This window comes from Poecile atricapillus, chromosome 2 (assembly GCF_030490865.1).
Source record: "Poecile atricapillus isolate bPoeAtr1 chromosome 2, bPoeAtr1.hap1, whole genome shotgun sequence".
Classification (NCBI taxonomy): Eukaryota; Metazoa; Chordata; class Aves; order Passeriformes; family Paridae; genus Poecile; species Poecile atricapillus.
Window position 1 is genome coordinate 110,734,943 of NC_081250.1, and position 13,620 is coordinate 110,748,562.

The 13,620-nt window shown below is 42.0% G+C and overlaps 1 protein-coding gene across 4 annotated transcripts in view; it reads right to left on the minus strand.

Moving 5' to 3' along the window:
- KLHL14 (kelch like family member 14) overlaps window positions 1-13,620 on the minus strand; it is a 60,928-nt gene that overhangs the window by 45,214 nt on the left and 2,094 nt on the right. For all 4 annotated transcript variants that reach the window (XM_058833218.1, XM_058833216.1, XM_058833217.1 and 1 more), the window contains exon 2: window positions 12,486-13,468. In XM_058833218.1, the coding sequence (XP_058689201.1) occupies window positions 12,486-13,423 (938 nt within the window). In that variant the 5' untranslated portion in view covers window positions 13,424-13,468. The remainder of the gene's footprint in view (window positions 1-12,485; window positions 13,469-13,620) is intronic.

Below are 13,620 nucleotides of genomic sequence, written 5' to 3' on the forward strand. Positions count from 1 at the left end.
AGAAGAATGGGCAAAATGAACTAGATTGTGCTGCAGACATGCACCAACCACAAGGAACATCCTTCAGGAAGGGAACACACAGCTGAGGGCTTGATCTACACAATGCTCCAGAATAAAATTTGTCAAATGGCTGTCCCAAAGGCAATTATAGACTACAGATACATCTATGACAAGGATGGCCAGGAAACTATCTGGCATATGGCCTTATTTGTATTTTTTTAAACAGATTTAGGGTTCAGAGAAGGTCATGAATTGACAGTGGATGAAACAAAACCCTCAGTGCAGGAGCAGGAGTTAAACCATGGGGGAAGTGACACTGTCCCATGCTGTCCTACCCTTTGATTCTCTCCCAGACTGGGGAGAACCCCTGCAGTGCCTCAGTCTTTCTGACAAGCCAGCCTTTGATGCCTGCACTGCACCTGCTATGTGCTGTCAAATGAGGACTGTTACCTGCCCAGCAGACTGTGGCTGTGTAGGATATCAGGAACCATCTCATGATCACTGTCAGCACAGATTCCATAGTGAGACCAAGCTCTGAGGAAAGCTTACTAAAGCACTGCCAGCGTCTTTTAACGTTCAGTCTTCCCAGTAAAGTTTTTAATGAGAGAACATTTGATAAAAACTATGCAACATGGGAGTATGATAAACTGTTTTTGGTATGAGTTAGGGATGACTGCACACGTAACAAGTGGCAGAGCAAACCAGAGCCATAAGTCAGTTATGCATGGCCATCCCTAACGATAGAGAATAAATTGTTTATTCCAACCCTCCTGTGTTGTATGTTATATCACAATCAACTCCCCGTGCATTGTAAAATTCAGAATGCCCTTGCAAGGTTTACTTGATAAAGGAGTTTATTTTGATTTTCATCTTTCATCTGTAAAACTCCCTTCTAACTCCAAAGCACTGTGAAAATCCAATGAATGGCCAAGGCTCAATAGTTAAGGTGAAGAATGAAATGTCAGATATAACTCTGAGTTTCCAGACTTTGGCAGTTGCAACTGTCCTTAACATTACTTTTTCAGCTAAACAGTCTGAGAAACTACTGTTTCTTGAGAAGGAGCAGTACTGCTATATTGGCACGCTTATAAACTATTAATTTTTTTAATATGTTTCATATGGGAAGTAGCAAGAACAGAGACTTTTAGTAAAAGTTTAGTAAGAACTTAATAGTCAGCAAAGTCTCTACCAAAAGCACAGGGCAATTTCACATGGCAAAGAAGAGCTGGGTACTTATTTTCAAAATATCTAATCCGTCTGCATTGAGAGCTCTTCCAATGAACCAAGTAAAGATAATACAGTGGCTAAAGATGTCCAGGCTTTAAACTGATATGTTTCCTTGGAGCCAAATCTAGCTTTTAAGTTTTAATGTGAAATGCTACAATTTAGGTATTGAAAAAATATGTTCTTTATTATGTCATATTTATGTTTCATATTGCACTAAGCAGTACTGTCAGAATCTTACAATGCATTCTAAAATATGAAAAACTTGTAAATGACCACTGCTTTTATGCAGAAGACTTTTCCAAATATTAATAAAAATGCAATTCAGTGAAACACTACGATAAAGACAAGATTTAAAAATACATATAATACATTGAGCAAGATAAAGCTTTCTCCTTTCTTGTATTATTACATGTTTGCTATTTGGATAATACTATATCTGACACACTCCTTTTTCCCACAGTCCTTATTTTATAGTCTAATATACTATTCAGTTACATGCTGTGGTTCACAGTGTCCCCAGTAAGGATTCTGTGATCACCTTGTGTTCTCTTAACATTAGTGGGTCTTGGTCAGGGAAGGCTAAACCGTGGACAGGCAGGCTGATGCCATGGCAAAAAAGTTGAGATAAATTTATCCACATGTTATCTTAAAAGCATTACTTAGATCTAGACTCCAAATCTTTAGATCTCACTGATGAACATGCACGTGTTCTTATTATTCTGCACACACATTGCAGTTTCTGTTCGGCTAAGATTTTAAAACACTTAATTCACCTTAATTAAGTTCCTGAGTACCTCATGTGGTGTGAAATTTATTTTGTCAACTTACAAGGCTGGAAACCAAAGTATATTTCAAAGTCAACATTTTCAAACTTGTATAGTGTCCCTCAGGCACACAAACCCAGGAATTTGAGTACTCACAGAAGTGGCTTCATTTTCAGAGATACCCATCAACATAACTAAATCCTACTCACTTCAAAGGTAGCAGCAGATGCCCATCAGCTCTAAAACTCAGATCACCAGTCCATGGTCTAAACTAACAATGCATATTAATGGCAAGAGGCTGAGCCCAAGAGAGTTTATAGAGTCACAAGAAATCAGTAGAAAAGGCTGCAAGAGACCTCAACGCTCGTGACAACCACTCCTACTCTTGCAACCTTGATGGCCTCATGTTAATAGAAAACGCATGAATGGGAAATACTCTTCTTGTACATTGTTTTTCTTTATTAACATATCCATCAATCTTGTACTGGTGGGTTTTCCTTATCTGGGCAATTAGTAGAAGTTCATTCTACAAAAGCTGGCAAGAAAACAAGCCTCAACAACATGTTTTCTCCAGACTCTTCCAGTTTTTAAACAATGCACTAAGGCTCTGTTCTCTGCATTAGGGAATGCAAAGAAAAGAAAAGAAAAGAATACAACCATGAAGTGGCAATCCTGTGGTTCTTAATGCATCCAGTGTAGTGTTACACATCAGAAAGAAAAATGCATCCTAAGGCATATAAGTGATCATGGTTATCAATGAGAAAAAAAAAGAAGAAAAAAAAGAAAAAAAAGCATTAAACTATACTATTCTCTTAAATCAGGGCCGTAGTAAACCCAGAAGTTTGGATCATTAATTATCTTTTCATATAGGCTGTCACCATGGCTTTGAGTATGGAGAGAGCCAGGTAGCTCTTCAGAGCAGGGACTTGACAGATATGATGGCATCCTTTCTCTTGTTTCAGTGCTGATCTTAGACACAGCAGAGCCAAACTGAACTCCAGATGTTTGCCCACTGAACTCAAGCACTAGCAAAACCAGCCATAAGACCAGCACAGACCCAGCACGGGAGGGTGAATGCGTGGTGGGTTTTACTTACATCGTCACACCTCATTACATCAAGGGATTTGAGAAACTGGAGTCTGACAGTGATACTGTCAAAATAAGAAGCAAGAATCTCAGAAAAGGGGGTTATATTAACCTGCAGCAGAAACAAATTACTTCAGAGAGGTTTAGATACCAACCTCTAGGTAATAGAAAGAGAGGTACATACTATCTCAATCGACATTTCAGTTGCAGACCTTTTGTTTGTCAGCACCAAAAACTTAATTTCATCTTCAGAAACCAGGATGGTCTTTAGCAACCCTTCTCTTCTCAAAAGGCAGCTGAAGGGGTGCTGTGTTCAACAAAACGCAGTTGACAACCCAGCTGCAGTCTACAAAACTGAACAAATGTTGCAAGCATCCATTTGCCCATGACTGGAAAAAAAATGTTTTGCCATTGAGAACATGGGATGTGATCTTCAACAATTAACTTCCCAGCTCCTAGATGGGCATTTCAGCGCAACAAAAGTGTCATATGAAAACTGCTTATTTCAATGGATTTTGGCTTCCATAGTTGACTGCAAAGATAGCCATGATTAGTAACACATGTTTAATAGAGAGGAAATCTAATTATCCGGGAGTTTAACGATGAACTCAATGAAAGCCATAAGGTACAATGTAAAATTTATTTTGGACAAAGGAATTTTATGAGGTTTAGTTATCACATAAAATGAATTAACAAACATCATAACCTATAGGTGAATAGGCATCCAGAATCTCTTCCTAACCCTACAGCACTGCTAGGGGAAGGACCTGAGTTCTCACAGTAAACAGACCAAGTCTTGCATGTCTTTCTCCTTATGGATAAAGTACAGACATTAAGAACATCGTGATTTTGCCAAAATGTAAAGCATGATGAAGTCTCTTGCAAATTATGACCAATGAATTGTTTAGTTGTTCAGTTCAAAGAATCTTCAAAAATCTGCTGAATGCATGGAAGTTGCTTTATGAATGGATTTTTTTGCCTCTTCTAATTTTCACCTATTGCCCCAGGCATACCAGAAAGAATGTGAAAAAGCTTTCTGGAAATAGTAAAAACCAGTCTTATAATGAAGATTTTGGGTTTCATCTTTTCATTCTCCATATAGGCATGCTTTGCAGAAGGCCCCAGGTACCAGATTTCATTGCAGCAGAGCTCACAGTAATGTTCACTGAAGATGACACTAATTTAATACATGTTGCTGACCACTGACAAAATGAAGTTTAGGAAGACAAATACTAAGCTGAGAATGATTTGCTGCAGACATTGATTGTTGGCTTTCTCCTCTGAATCTACGAAAAGTTTTTTTTAAAAAAATTGTCCAATACTCTAAAAAAAAAAAAAAAAAGGCACAGAAAATATTTAGTTAAGGTTTGCTTTAACAATAATCATTCCTTTTCCTCCTAAAAGCGTAAGTTTTAGGGTAAGTGAATATTTTATCTGGCAGGCCACACTTAACTGTTACAAAGTTACCTTACAAGTTAAAGTTCCTTTACAAAGTTGTCATGAAGTTTTCCATCCTCTATATTAAAACAACTTAGAATCTGTTTGAAGCTCTGAAAGTCCCATTTTTCTTTATGAAACCAACCCCACTACTGTTGATCTCTAAGTTAATATTTAAGAGTTAGCTTCCAGCTTTTAGCTGGAAGATTTTTTAAAGTCCATGTCCCTTCCTCTTTGGGGTAAAAGCCTCTGATGTAATAGGTAGATTAGCAGTGGTAATTATCCTGGAAGAGTGACACCTATCCAGTGCTCCTTTGGGAAGAACACAGAGGGGTGTCTTTCTCTTCTTTGCCTTCCTGCACTACCAGGTGCTAAAGATATCCTTACTAGCCACACACAGAGTATCTGGAGCATTGTAAGGGAGGTAAATTCAAAGGAATGTTACTAGCAAACCAAATTGGTGAATGAGACACAAACCCTCCCGTGTCATGAATCTTATCAGTAAAATTATTCAAACAACAGATTTTCTGCACTGACAGAAGTTCTGAAAAACCTTCAAGTAATTCCCTTTATCATGAATATAAAAAAAAACAAACAACAAAATACCAAACAAAACAAACAAATAAACAAGTAAAAAGTAAGTGCTTTTGCAAATTGCTTTCCCTTCCTCACTTCATTTTGTTTGGCCTTTTTTTGGGTTTGGTTTGTTGGCTGGTTCCATTTTTTTTTTTTTTATTTTTTTATTTTTCTGACAGAGGTTGTAAAATGGCCTTATAGAATGCTTCAAAGTCATCAAATCATCTTTTCAATTTTTTTCCCCTAGGAAATTTCAGCCAACTCTTATTTTTTTTTGATTTTCAGGCTGTGGAAAGTCAAGAAAGTCCTTTTTTGTTTGATTCTCTGTCTGATGTCCATGTCAACAGAAGGTCTCTGCATCAGAGGTTGTGTTCTCTCCAGCTGAGGCTCCTTTTCCTTAGGAAGCCAAAGGAAAGAAACACACCTTGCTGCCAGAGCTCGCTCAAGGTGTGACTTGTTACCTTTTCTACTGGTTTGTTTGGGTTGTTGTTTTTGGTTGTTTTTTTTACTGAAAGAAGGCATCAGTTGGGGAACGCAGGAAGAACCAACTGTGGCACCAACTTCTATTTACTTCCAGCTTCACTGCAAACCGTCTGCTTCCATTGAACTTGGCAGCTGACAATATTTGCTCAGTTCATTGTCTGCTTTCCAAGAATACAGCAAGTGTTGACTACTAAGTACTAGGCATGACAGTCTTTAAAGAAAATTTCAGGGAAGCAGCAAATATGAAAAATGTTGCCAGGAAGTATCTACCAATAGTTTTCAACTTTCCATGGTCTTCAATTTCTTTAGATGGTCCTTTGGTAAACATGTAATACCAAACAGAATCTGTTTCAACAAAACCAACATGAGAGATGTTTACAGAGCAGGGGAGACCAGCTCAAGCGCTTCTTTTAGGATTCCTATTCCCTGCTCAATCTTTTCAGGCCATGCTGAGCAAAGGATAATAACAAACCTTGCTCTAATTTAGAAAATGTCTTGGATTCTAAAAACACAGGAGTTGTTTGAAAAGATGAAACAGTGTTTTTACAGATTATATAGATTTTTTTCATAACATGAGTTTAACAGAACCAAAGCTTTTTCCCAGCAAACTACTTTCTGTTGATTTTGTGCTCCACGTTAACTCTCCTCACCCCCCTTGCCTCCAAGGCTCCCTGTGCCTTCTCTTCAAGTACAAATCCAAACAATTACACCAGCACAGCTCTGTTCCATTTACTGCTCAGCAGTTACAGACTCAGAACCTCCATATTCTTCTGCTATAAAGACTATAGTGACCCCAGGCCACAACATGCTCTCTAAGACCCTCTCTTTTCTATCTCTTCTCTCCATGTGAAGGGGATGCACATCAGGCAGAGAGTGAACAGAAAAGTCTCAGACCAGTAGCAAAGACATACATGTCTGATGCTCACCATGAGCCTATGGCACTCCATTTGTAAAAGGTACACTCTAAGCATAAATCATTCCAGGAGGATTTTGTCTGAAATGGGACTTTGTTGTCTGGAAGGCTCCGCACCACTCGCGACCTACGTACTTCCCAACAGGACAGAGATGGATTGTGTTGCCAAAGGATGGGCAAGAACAGCGCTGGAACTCATGACAGACAGCTCTGCTTTTAGGGACCTGCATGACTTGTAAAACTGCTATGTAGACTGTCACAGGTGGTGGAAAGAGGCATTTTTGCTCCAGCATTTAAGGAAGAAGTTCCCATTTTCATAGGCACTTTCTCATCACTTTGAGTGGTTTAGTAAGATTACTTGCTCTTAAACATAGTTTAATTTTCCCCCTTGAACAAGCTGCTCTGAAACCCAGTAAAAGATTTCCCCTCAGAAAAAGAGTTTGGAGATGCAGATGTATGTATTTGAAGCTGCTTCAAGGGCTGAAAAGACAGGGTGACAAAGCCAAGGAGAAGCAAAGTTTAGCAAACTGCAGCACCCTCCAAAGACCCAATCACAGAGGTCTGGAGCAGTGGGGATTGGTGCGTGTGTAAAGTCAGGAGCCTGGTGGGAGCAGCACTCAGAAGTCGGGGTAAGAGGATTCCAGAGAGAGGACAGACAGAGGTAAAGTTCAGTAGACTGGATTTGGGGAAGAGCTCTATCATCCAAGGACATAAATCAGGAGGTTCCCAAAGGACACTATTCCAAGCAGTGCCTCCAACTGCAAAACTGACTGGCAGGGCAAGGTACACGCACAAGGTGCCTGGCAGCCCTTCTGCACCTGCAGCTGTTGGAAAGATGGTTGTCCATAAAAAAAGGCCATTAAATGCTCCTCATAAGTTATGTGTCTCCGAACAAATATTATAACTGAGCCAAATAAATGCCTATCACCTATGTCTCTGCAGTTCTCAAGGATTTTACCAGCTAGGACACATGGGCCTTAAAAAAGGCTCCCAAGGACTTTCCTGACCCATAGCAGTCCTTTCAGGACAATGGTGTTTCCCCTGTTCATAACGTGAGCTCCAGGCCCCCACCCTTTTGGAAACTCCACATGTCTCTGCTCACACTTCAGCATGAGCTTGTCTCCAATGGCAAATGAATGCATGTGAGGCAAGTAAGGAAAGTAGGTGAGACTAACTGGGATTAAACTGACTACAGGTCTGTGGTTCACTACCCCACTGCCTCTAATGTGTCAGTCTCCCTTCTGCAGCTCAGCTGAGAGAGACCTGGCACATGTACAATTTCCTGATATTAATTCAAGCACATAAAAACTGATCCAAAGCTCACTAAAATAAACCAGAACCTCACATCCACTTCATCCACACTGTAACGCAAAACTTAATAACTCACATTTTAAGATATGTTTTTCTTATCAGGATGTAAATTCGGGATCTGTAGTATTTCTCACTTGCAATTAAGCATGAATAAGTATATTAGTTAAAAATCCAAATATTGCTGTTATGATCACAAAGGGACAGGTAGGTGGTTGTAACCAGAACACAGAGTGCATTTCAATGAAAAATCACACACTTTTTTTACAACCACCAAACATGGGAATCTCTGCCGAGATTCTACAAAAATCTCAGTAGAAAAAGAAGTCAAATTGAACTACGGTCTGTGAGATTTGGAGACAAATAGTGTATGCAAGAAGGAAATTATTTAATTGCCAAGGGATGTAACTGGTTTCTTCAAATTTTTAATCTCCTCTGTAGAAAGTAAAACACACCAGGCATATATGTCTTCCACATAAATGCCACCGTCTCACGCTGTTCAGCACCTAATACATTTTCCTTCTCCATCAAGAGTTATCATCTTCCTACTGAATGAAAACTGTTCATATCATCTTCATCACCTGTCACCATCACTTTCACTAATATTGCCTAACACCAAACAGTCTGGATGACACTCTCTCTCCACTGAAATGAAATAAAAAACCAAAAACAAACAGTAAACCAAACCACCTCTACAAATAGCTTTAGCAGGACCAGAATTTGCACTTCTAATCTCCCCAAGGTCTAGTAGTCCAGGGAACAAAAGTACAAAAAACCAGATGGGTCTGTACATGCTGGGACTTTGCTGAACCCATAAAACAGCACAGGCAGGCTTAGCCTTTTTATCTCTTTGTCTCCTTATTTCCCTCTTTTCTCTTATGCTCTTTAATTCTGTATTTTCTGCCTAGGACTATTCCTATCTTATGTCAATTGGTTGATCTCCATCCATTTTTCCTCCCCCAAACCTGAAAAAGCTTTTCCAGAAACTGAAATACTCAGCTATTGACAACAGATGCTGTTTCTCTTAAGAATCAGTGTCCCCACTTTTGTTTAATTCCCTATCTTTTTTTATCTTCCGAGGTATTTTTCATCTTGCTAGTTTCCTTTCCTGTCTGGTATCCTATTCTTACATTTTTCTGCCTTTAAAACTATCCTTCTCTCACCTGCTCCCTCATTTGTACTTCACTGCTTCTGCTGCTTATATTCCATTTCTCCCCTGGGGTATCTCAACTCATTTATTTTTCTGCATTTCCCCCTCTCTCCCAGTTTTACTTCCCTCAGTCCCCTCTGCCTTCAGGTATGCAGCTGTATTTGCTGCTCTGCCGGCAGATCCTGGGAGGGGCAGACCAGCCCAAACACCCTTTGCTGGTGAGAGGAGCTGCAGGTGGTAATGCTCTATCCCCAAACTTTCAAAAAATTAAAAATACATACCATGTGTTATATAAAATACATTATGTTACACTGTGAAGCACAGACATTTTAATCAACCCAATACTCTGGTGAGGATCCAAGAATCAAACAAATGTCTGGAATATGAACTTTCCTCTAAACGCATTTTCTCCACAGAACTACAGAAGATGATACAGCACAAAGCTACGTGTCTCTTTCAGGGACAGACAAACATAATTTAAGCCTAATGTTCAGGGTCACTCACCCCACTCCAAGTAGAAATCAACTATGATTTTTCCTAGTGACATCAAAACTGACTGTGTCTCCAGAGGCTTTAACAGCAGCTTATATGCTGAGGCCCTGGTGAGGTGAGCATCACTGAGCCAACAGTATTGCTAACTTTGCTTGGAGTTGAGCACCTGATTAAATGTCAAATCAAAGCCAAAATATCCATCCCCTGTGGTGAAGTCCTAAATCTCAGAGTGCACAGCAAGGCTCACAAGTCAGGAACATAATTCCTCAACTTTTAAAATCCTGATCATTTAATTGCTGTACCTTAAAAATTAATTTTACAAAAATACATCAAGACATTGAAGCATTACCTTCTCTTAGGAAATTTCATGAAAAGAAACTCCCTACTCTCTCTCTAGGTAAACAGTGTTTTTCACTGCAGCACAAAAGACAACTCAGGTACTTTCTAGTCCCACTTGCACTGCAGGATCTGCATTTGTGGCACAAACATTATAAATACCTTTGCTCACAGAGCACAGACTGCCTCTTGTGAGCCCAAATCTCTTTCCTCCAGCCCTGACCACAGGATTAACTTTATAGTTACATTTCAGAGGAAAATCAGCATATTTTGAGCTTCCCGTTACATTCAATTCCATTAAGAAATGGAAGTAGCCCTGATGCCAGCGTACTCCAAAGTGTGCATATGGATATGTAACATAGGTGTATTTTTAAAAGTAGCTTGTCACACACACACACACCAAAAAAAAAAAAAGTTCTTTCAAAAAATGCAGAAAAGTTATTGGCAAATTCTAACACTGAGTGCAATTTTCATTTCTTGAATATGCAGGAAGCAGGTGGCTATGGTACTGGGCTGCTTGCATTTCTCACCAACCCTTACTGTACTGTGCAGGAGCTATTACACTGCACAAGAGGAACAGTTAATCTCTTTCTGAAGACATGTGAATCTTTGGCGAATGACCTTTCATTAAATTCCAAATTACCAAAGTCACCATTACTCACAGAAAAAAGTAATCAGAGTTTTTCTGTGTAATAATTTTTATGTATTTGCACATGTACTTCACTGTTAGTTACTTTTAAGATTTCCTTCTGCAAATTAGTAACTTAAGGAACTCTTTGCAGATTTTCTTCCTTAAAATAAAATTTTACTGAATGGACATCAACCCATTAAAATTGCTACTTTAGAGAAACTATGAGTAACAGAGAGGGCAAATCTGGAAATCTCTGTAGTCTTGAACATTTCTTTTTTTTTTCTTCCTTCATGTTTAAGAAGGCATTTGTACACTTAGGCAGCCTGGCAAAATCTTAAAGTGATTAAGATTCAAAGATGGGCCTTTGTGACCTTTATGAATTTCCAGGAATATCGTCCAAGACCAAAAATGAAAATATAACAATTTCATTCTGCATTACTAAGCATTTCAACATCTCCAACACTTTAACATTTGGAGTATGTTCTAATGCCTGCTTATAAATAAATCTGAATGGTTTTGCTCCCATTTCACTGCCACTAAAGAACCCAATCAAGAGAAGCTAGTTACAAGACAACAGTCTCGTAGACACACAAGATGTACATTAGACATACATTAAAGTTGGGAAGGTGACAGCAGGTTTTCACCCACTGTGTTTAAAGGTCTCTGAAATACCACTGTCTGCACAGACATGCAGACCTATTACAAATACAAAAAGTAGCATTTGTGGTATTTGGAGTCTCCTGTAAGTCATTAAGTGCAACTCCCATCCAAGACTACCTAAAGTGCAATCCCTTTGTGTATGCTCTCGCTTACAGGGAAAGCCAGCCCCCAGCACCAGCAGTATCAGATTCTTGCAGCATCCATGACACTTGTAAGCATTCAGTGGTCAGAACACCACTACATATCCTTCAAATGACATGGACCACTGAAGCTGGAAAGGTATCTTCACTGAACCAAGCCGGCTGGTATCTCAGCAATCCACCAGGACACGAGCATCAGCTTGCCCCCGGCGGTGTGCAGAATCTTGCCTGAGGAGTTTGTGGGGTTTGCATTTTTGAAAGTCATCACTTTCGAGTGTTGAAATGCAAGGGGTAGGCACCAGCTTACAACAGTGGCATCTCAGAAACACTTTATGCTGCAAAATAGTTGTATTTGATGTTTTTGATTTCAGAGTGAGAATCAGACAACAAGGTGATAAGCATGACAGAACACTAACAGAGTGACCTAGCCAGAAATAATAAAAGAGGGCACGCCATCTACAAAGTTAAACCATCTGAGTGCCCATTACATAGAATATAAAGAATCCTCTGCATTTAATGCTAATAGAATGTATTATCTAAAATATTTTTTAATGTACTACTTTCTTTCTTGCTGCTGTCAAATAATTAGTAATATGCACCTATTAGTTACAAAGCTTATAATAAACTGAGACAAAGTATGGTCTGATTTCTGTGCTACCACGCAACTGTATTATACCAACACTACAAGATGGTATTGTCTTTCCATCTGTGGATGATGTACAAACACATTCTAAATGAAGATAAATAAATTTGGATATGTTTACTCCTTGTTAAACTATGTGCTGTGCGTTCACCTCCTAACACCAACCTCATATCGTCAATCTTTGACATCATGATTCATTACCTTATTAAATGAAAATAACTGACATGTCATAGATGTAAGGACTTTGAAGTCACAAGTTTCCATGCACATCACCCCACCACCAGCAATATCAGCATGTGCATAGATGATGCACTTATTTATGAAAACAACAGATTTAGCACTTGGCTATTACAGTTTAAAGACGTAACCTCTTGTTAAGGAATAACATTGTGGGAGAAAAAAAAATAAATTAATTACGGTCAATAAAACCCGCCAAACCCAGACTCCCAACGCGCGGGCGGCCAGAGGGCCGAGGGGAGGGGACGAAAAGTTTGGTGGTGCAGGGGGCGGGCGGCTCGGCCCCGCCGCCGCCCCCCTCCAGCCGCTCCGGCCGCCGCGCCGCCCCCGGCCCCGGCCCCGCGGGGTCTGTGCCCGCCGGGACTCCCCGTGAGGGCAGCCCCCCTCCCCGCCGCCGCTCACCTGCTGGCCAGGCTCTGCCGGCAGTGCTGCCTGAAGGGCATCAGGTGGTAGTTCATGGCGTCCAGCAGCAGCTTCTGGCAGACGGGGTCGGTGCGCATGAAATCCACCGACTGGACCCGCTCCACCAGCTCCGGCGCCGGGATGAGGGCGAAGCGGAGGCGCTTCATCAGGTCCGGGGCGTACTGCATGCGGGTCTCCCGGTCGTGCTCCAGCCAGAGCACGGACATCTGGAAGAGCGCCAGCTCCGACTCGACGGGGGGGGGCAGCGAATCGAGGAGGGCGCGCATCTCCTCGAAGTTGAGCAGCAGCACGTCCTCCACCAGGTACTTGTTGGCCAGCTTCTTGGTCTCCTCCAGGCCGTGCAGGGCGGCGATCTTGCACACCTGCTTGTAGTTCTGCACCGAGATCTGGTCGTTGAGGAACTGCACGCAGAGCTTGGTGACCTGCGGGATGTGCAGGATCTTGCTGACCGACAGCACCTCCTCCACCGTGTCCAGCGAGAGGGTCACGTTGGCCGTGTACAAGTACTCCAGCACCAGCCGCAGCCCGATGGACGAGCAGCCCTGCAGCACCAGGTTGTTGATGGCCCGCGGGCTGGCCAGCAGCTTGTCCTCCGGGGAGGAGGATGGGGTGCCGGGCTCCTCCTGCGTCTGCGGCGGCGGCGGCTCCTTCGGCGGACCTCCCAGCCCGTCCTGAGCGCCGGGCCCCAGCCCCAGGGCGTGCGGGTGCCCGCCGCTCCCGCCGCCGCTGGAGAACAGGGATCGGAAGTACTGGGAGCAGGAGGCCAGCACGGCCTTGTGGCAGTGGAACTGCTGGCCCTGGGCCGTCAGGGTCACGTCGCAGAAGAGCTGCTTCCTCCACAGCAGGTTGAGGCCGTGCAGCAGGTTGTCGCTGTGGCTGGGGTCGAAGGTGGAGGTCCTGTCCCCGGATCTGGACATGGCGAGCGGCCTCTGGCACACCTGCCTTTTAAGCCCTCCTCCAACCTGGGCAGAGGGGTGGGGAGGAGAGCGGGGTGGGGGGACACACGGGACGACACAACAATAAACACAGAGCTTTAGAGGCCCGGAGGGCGCATCCCGGCTGTGTGCGCAAGGGTGGCGAGGGGCGCAGCCGGGGGACGGGCTCCCCTCCGCCC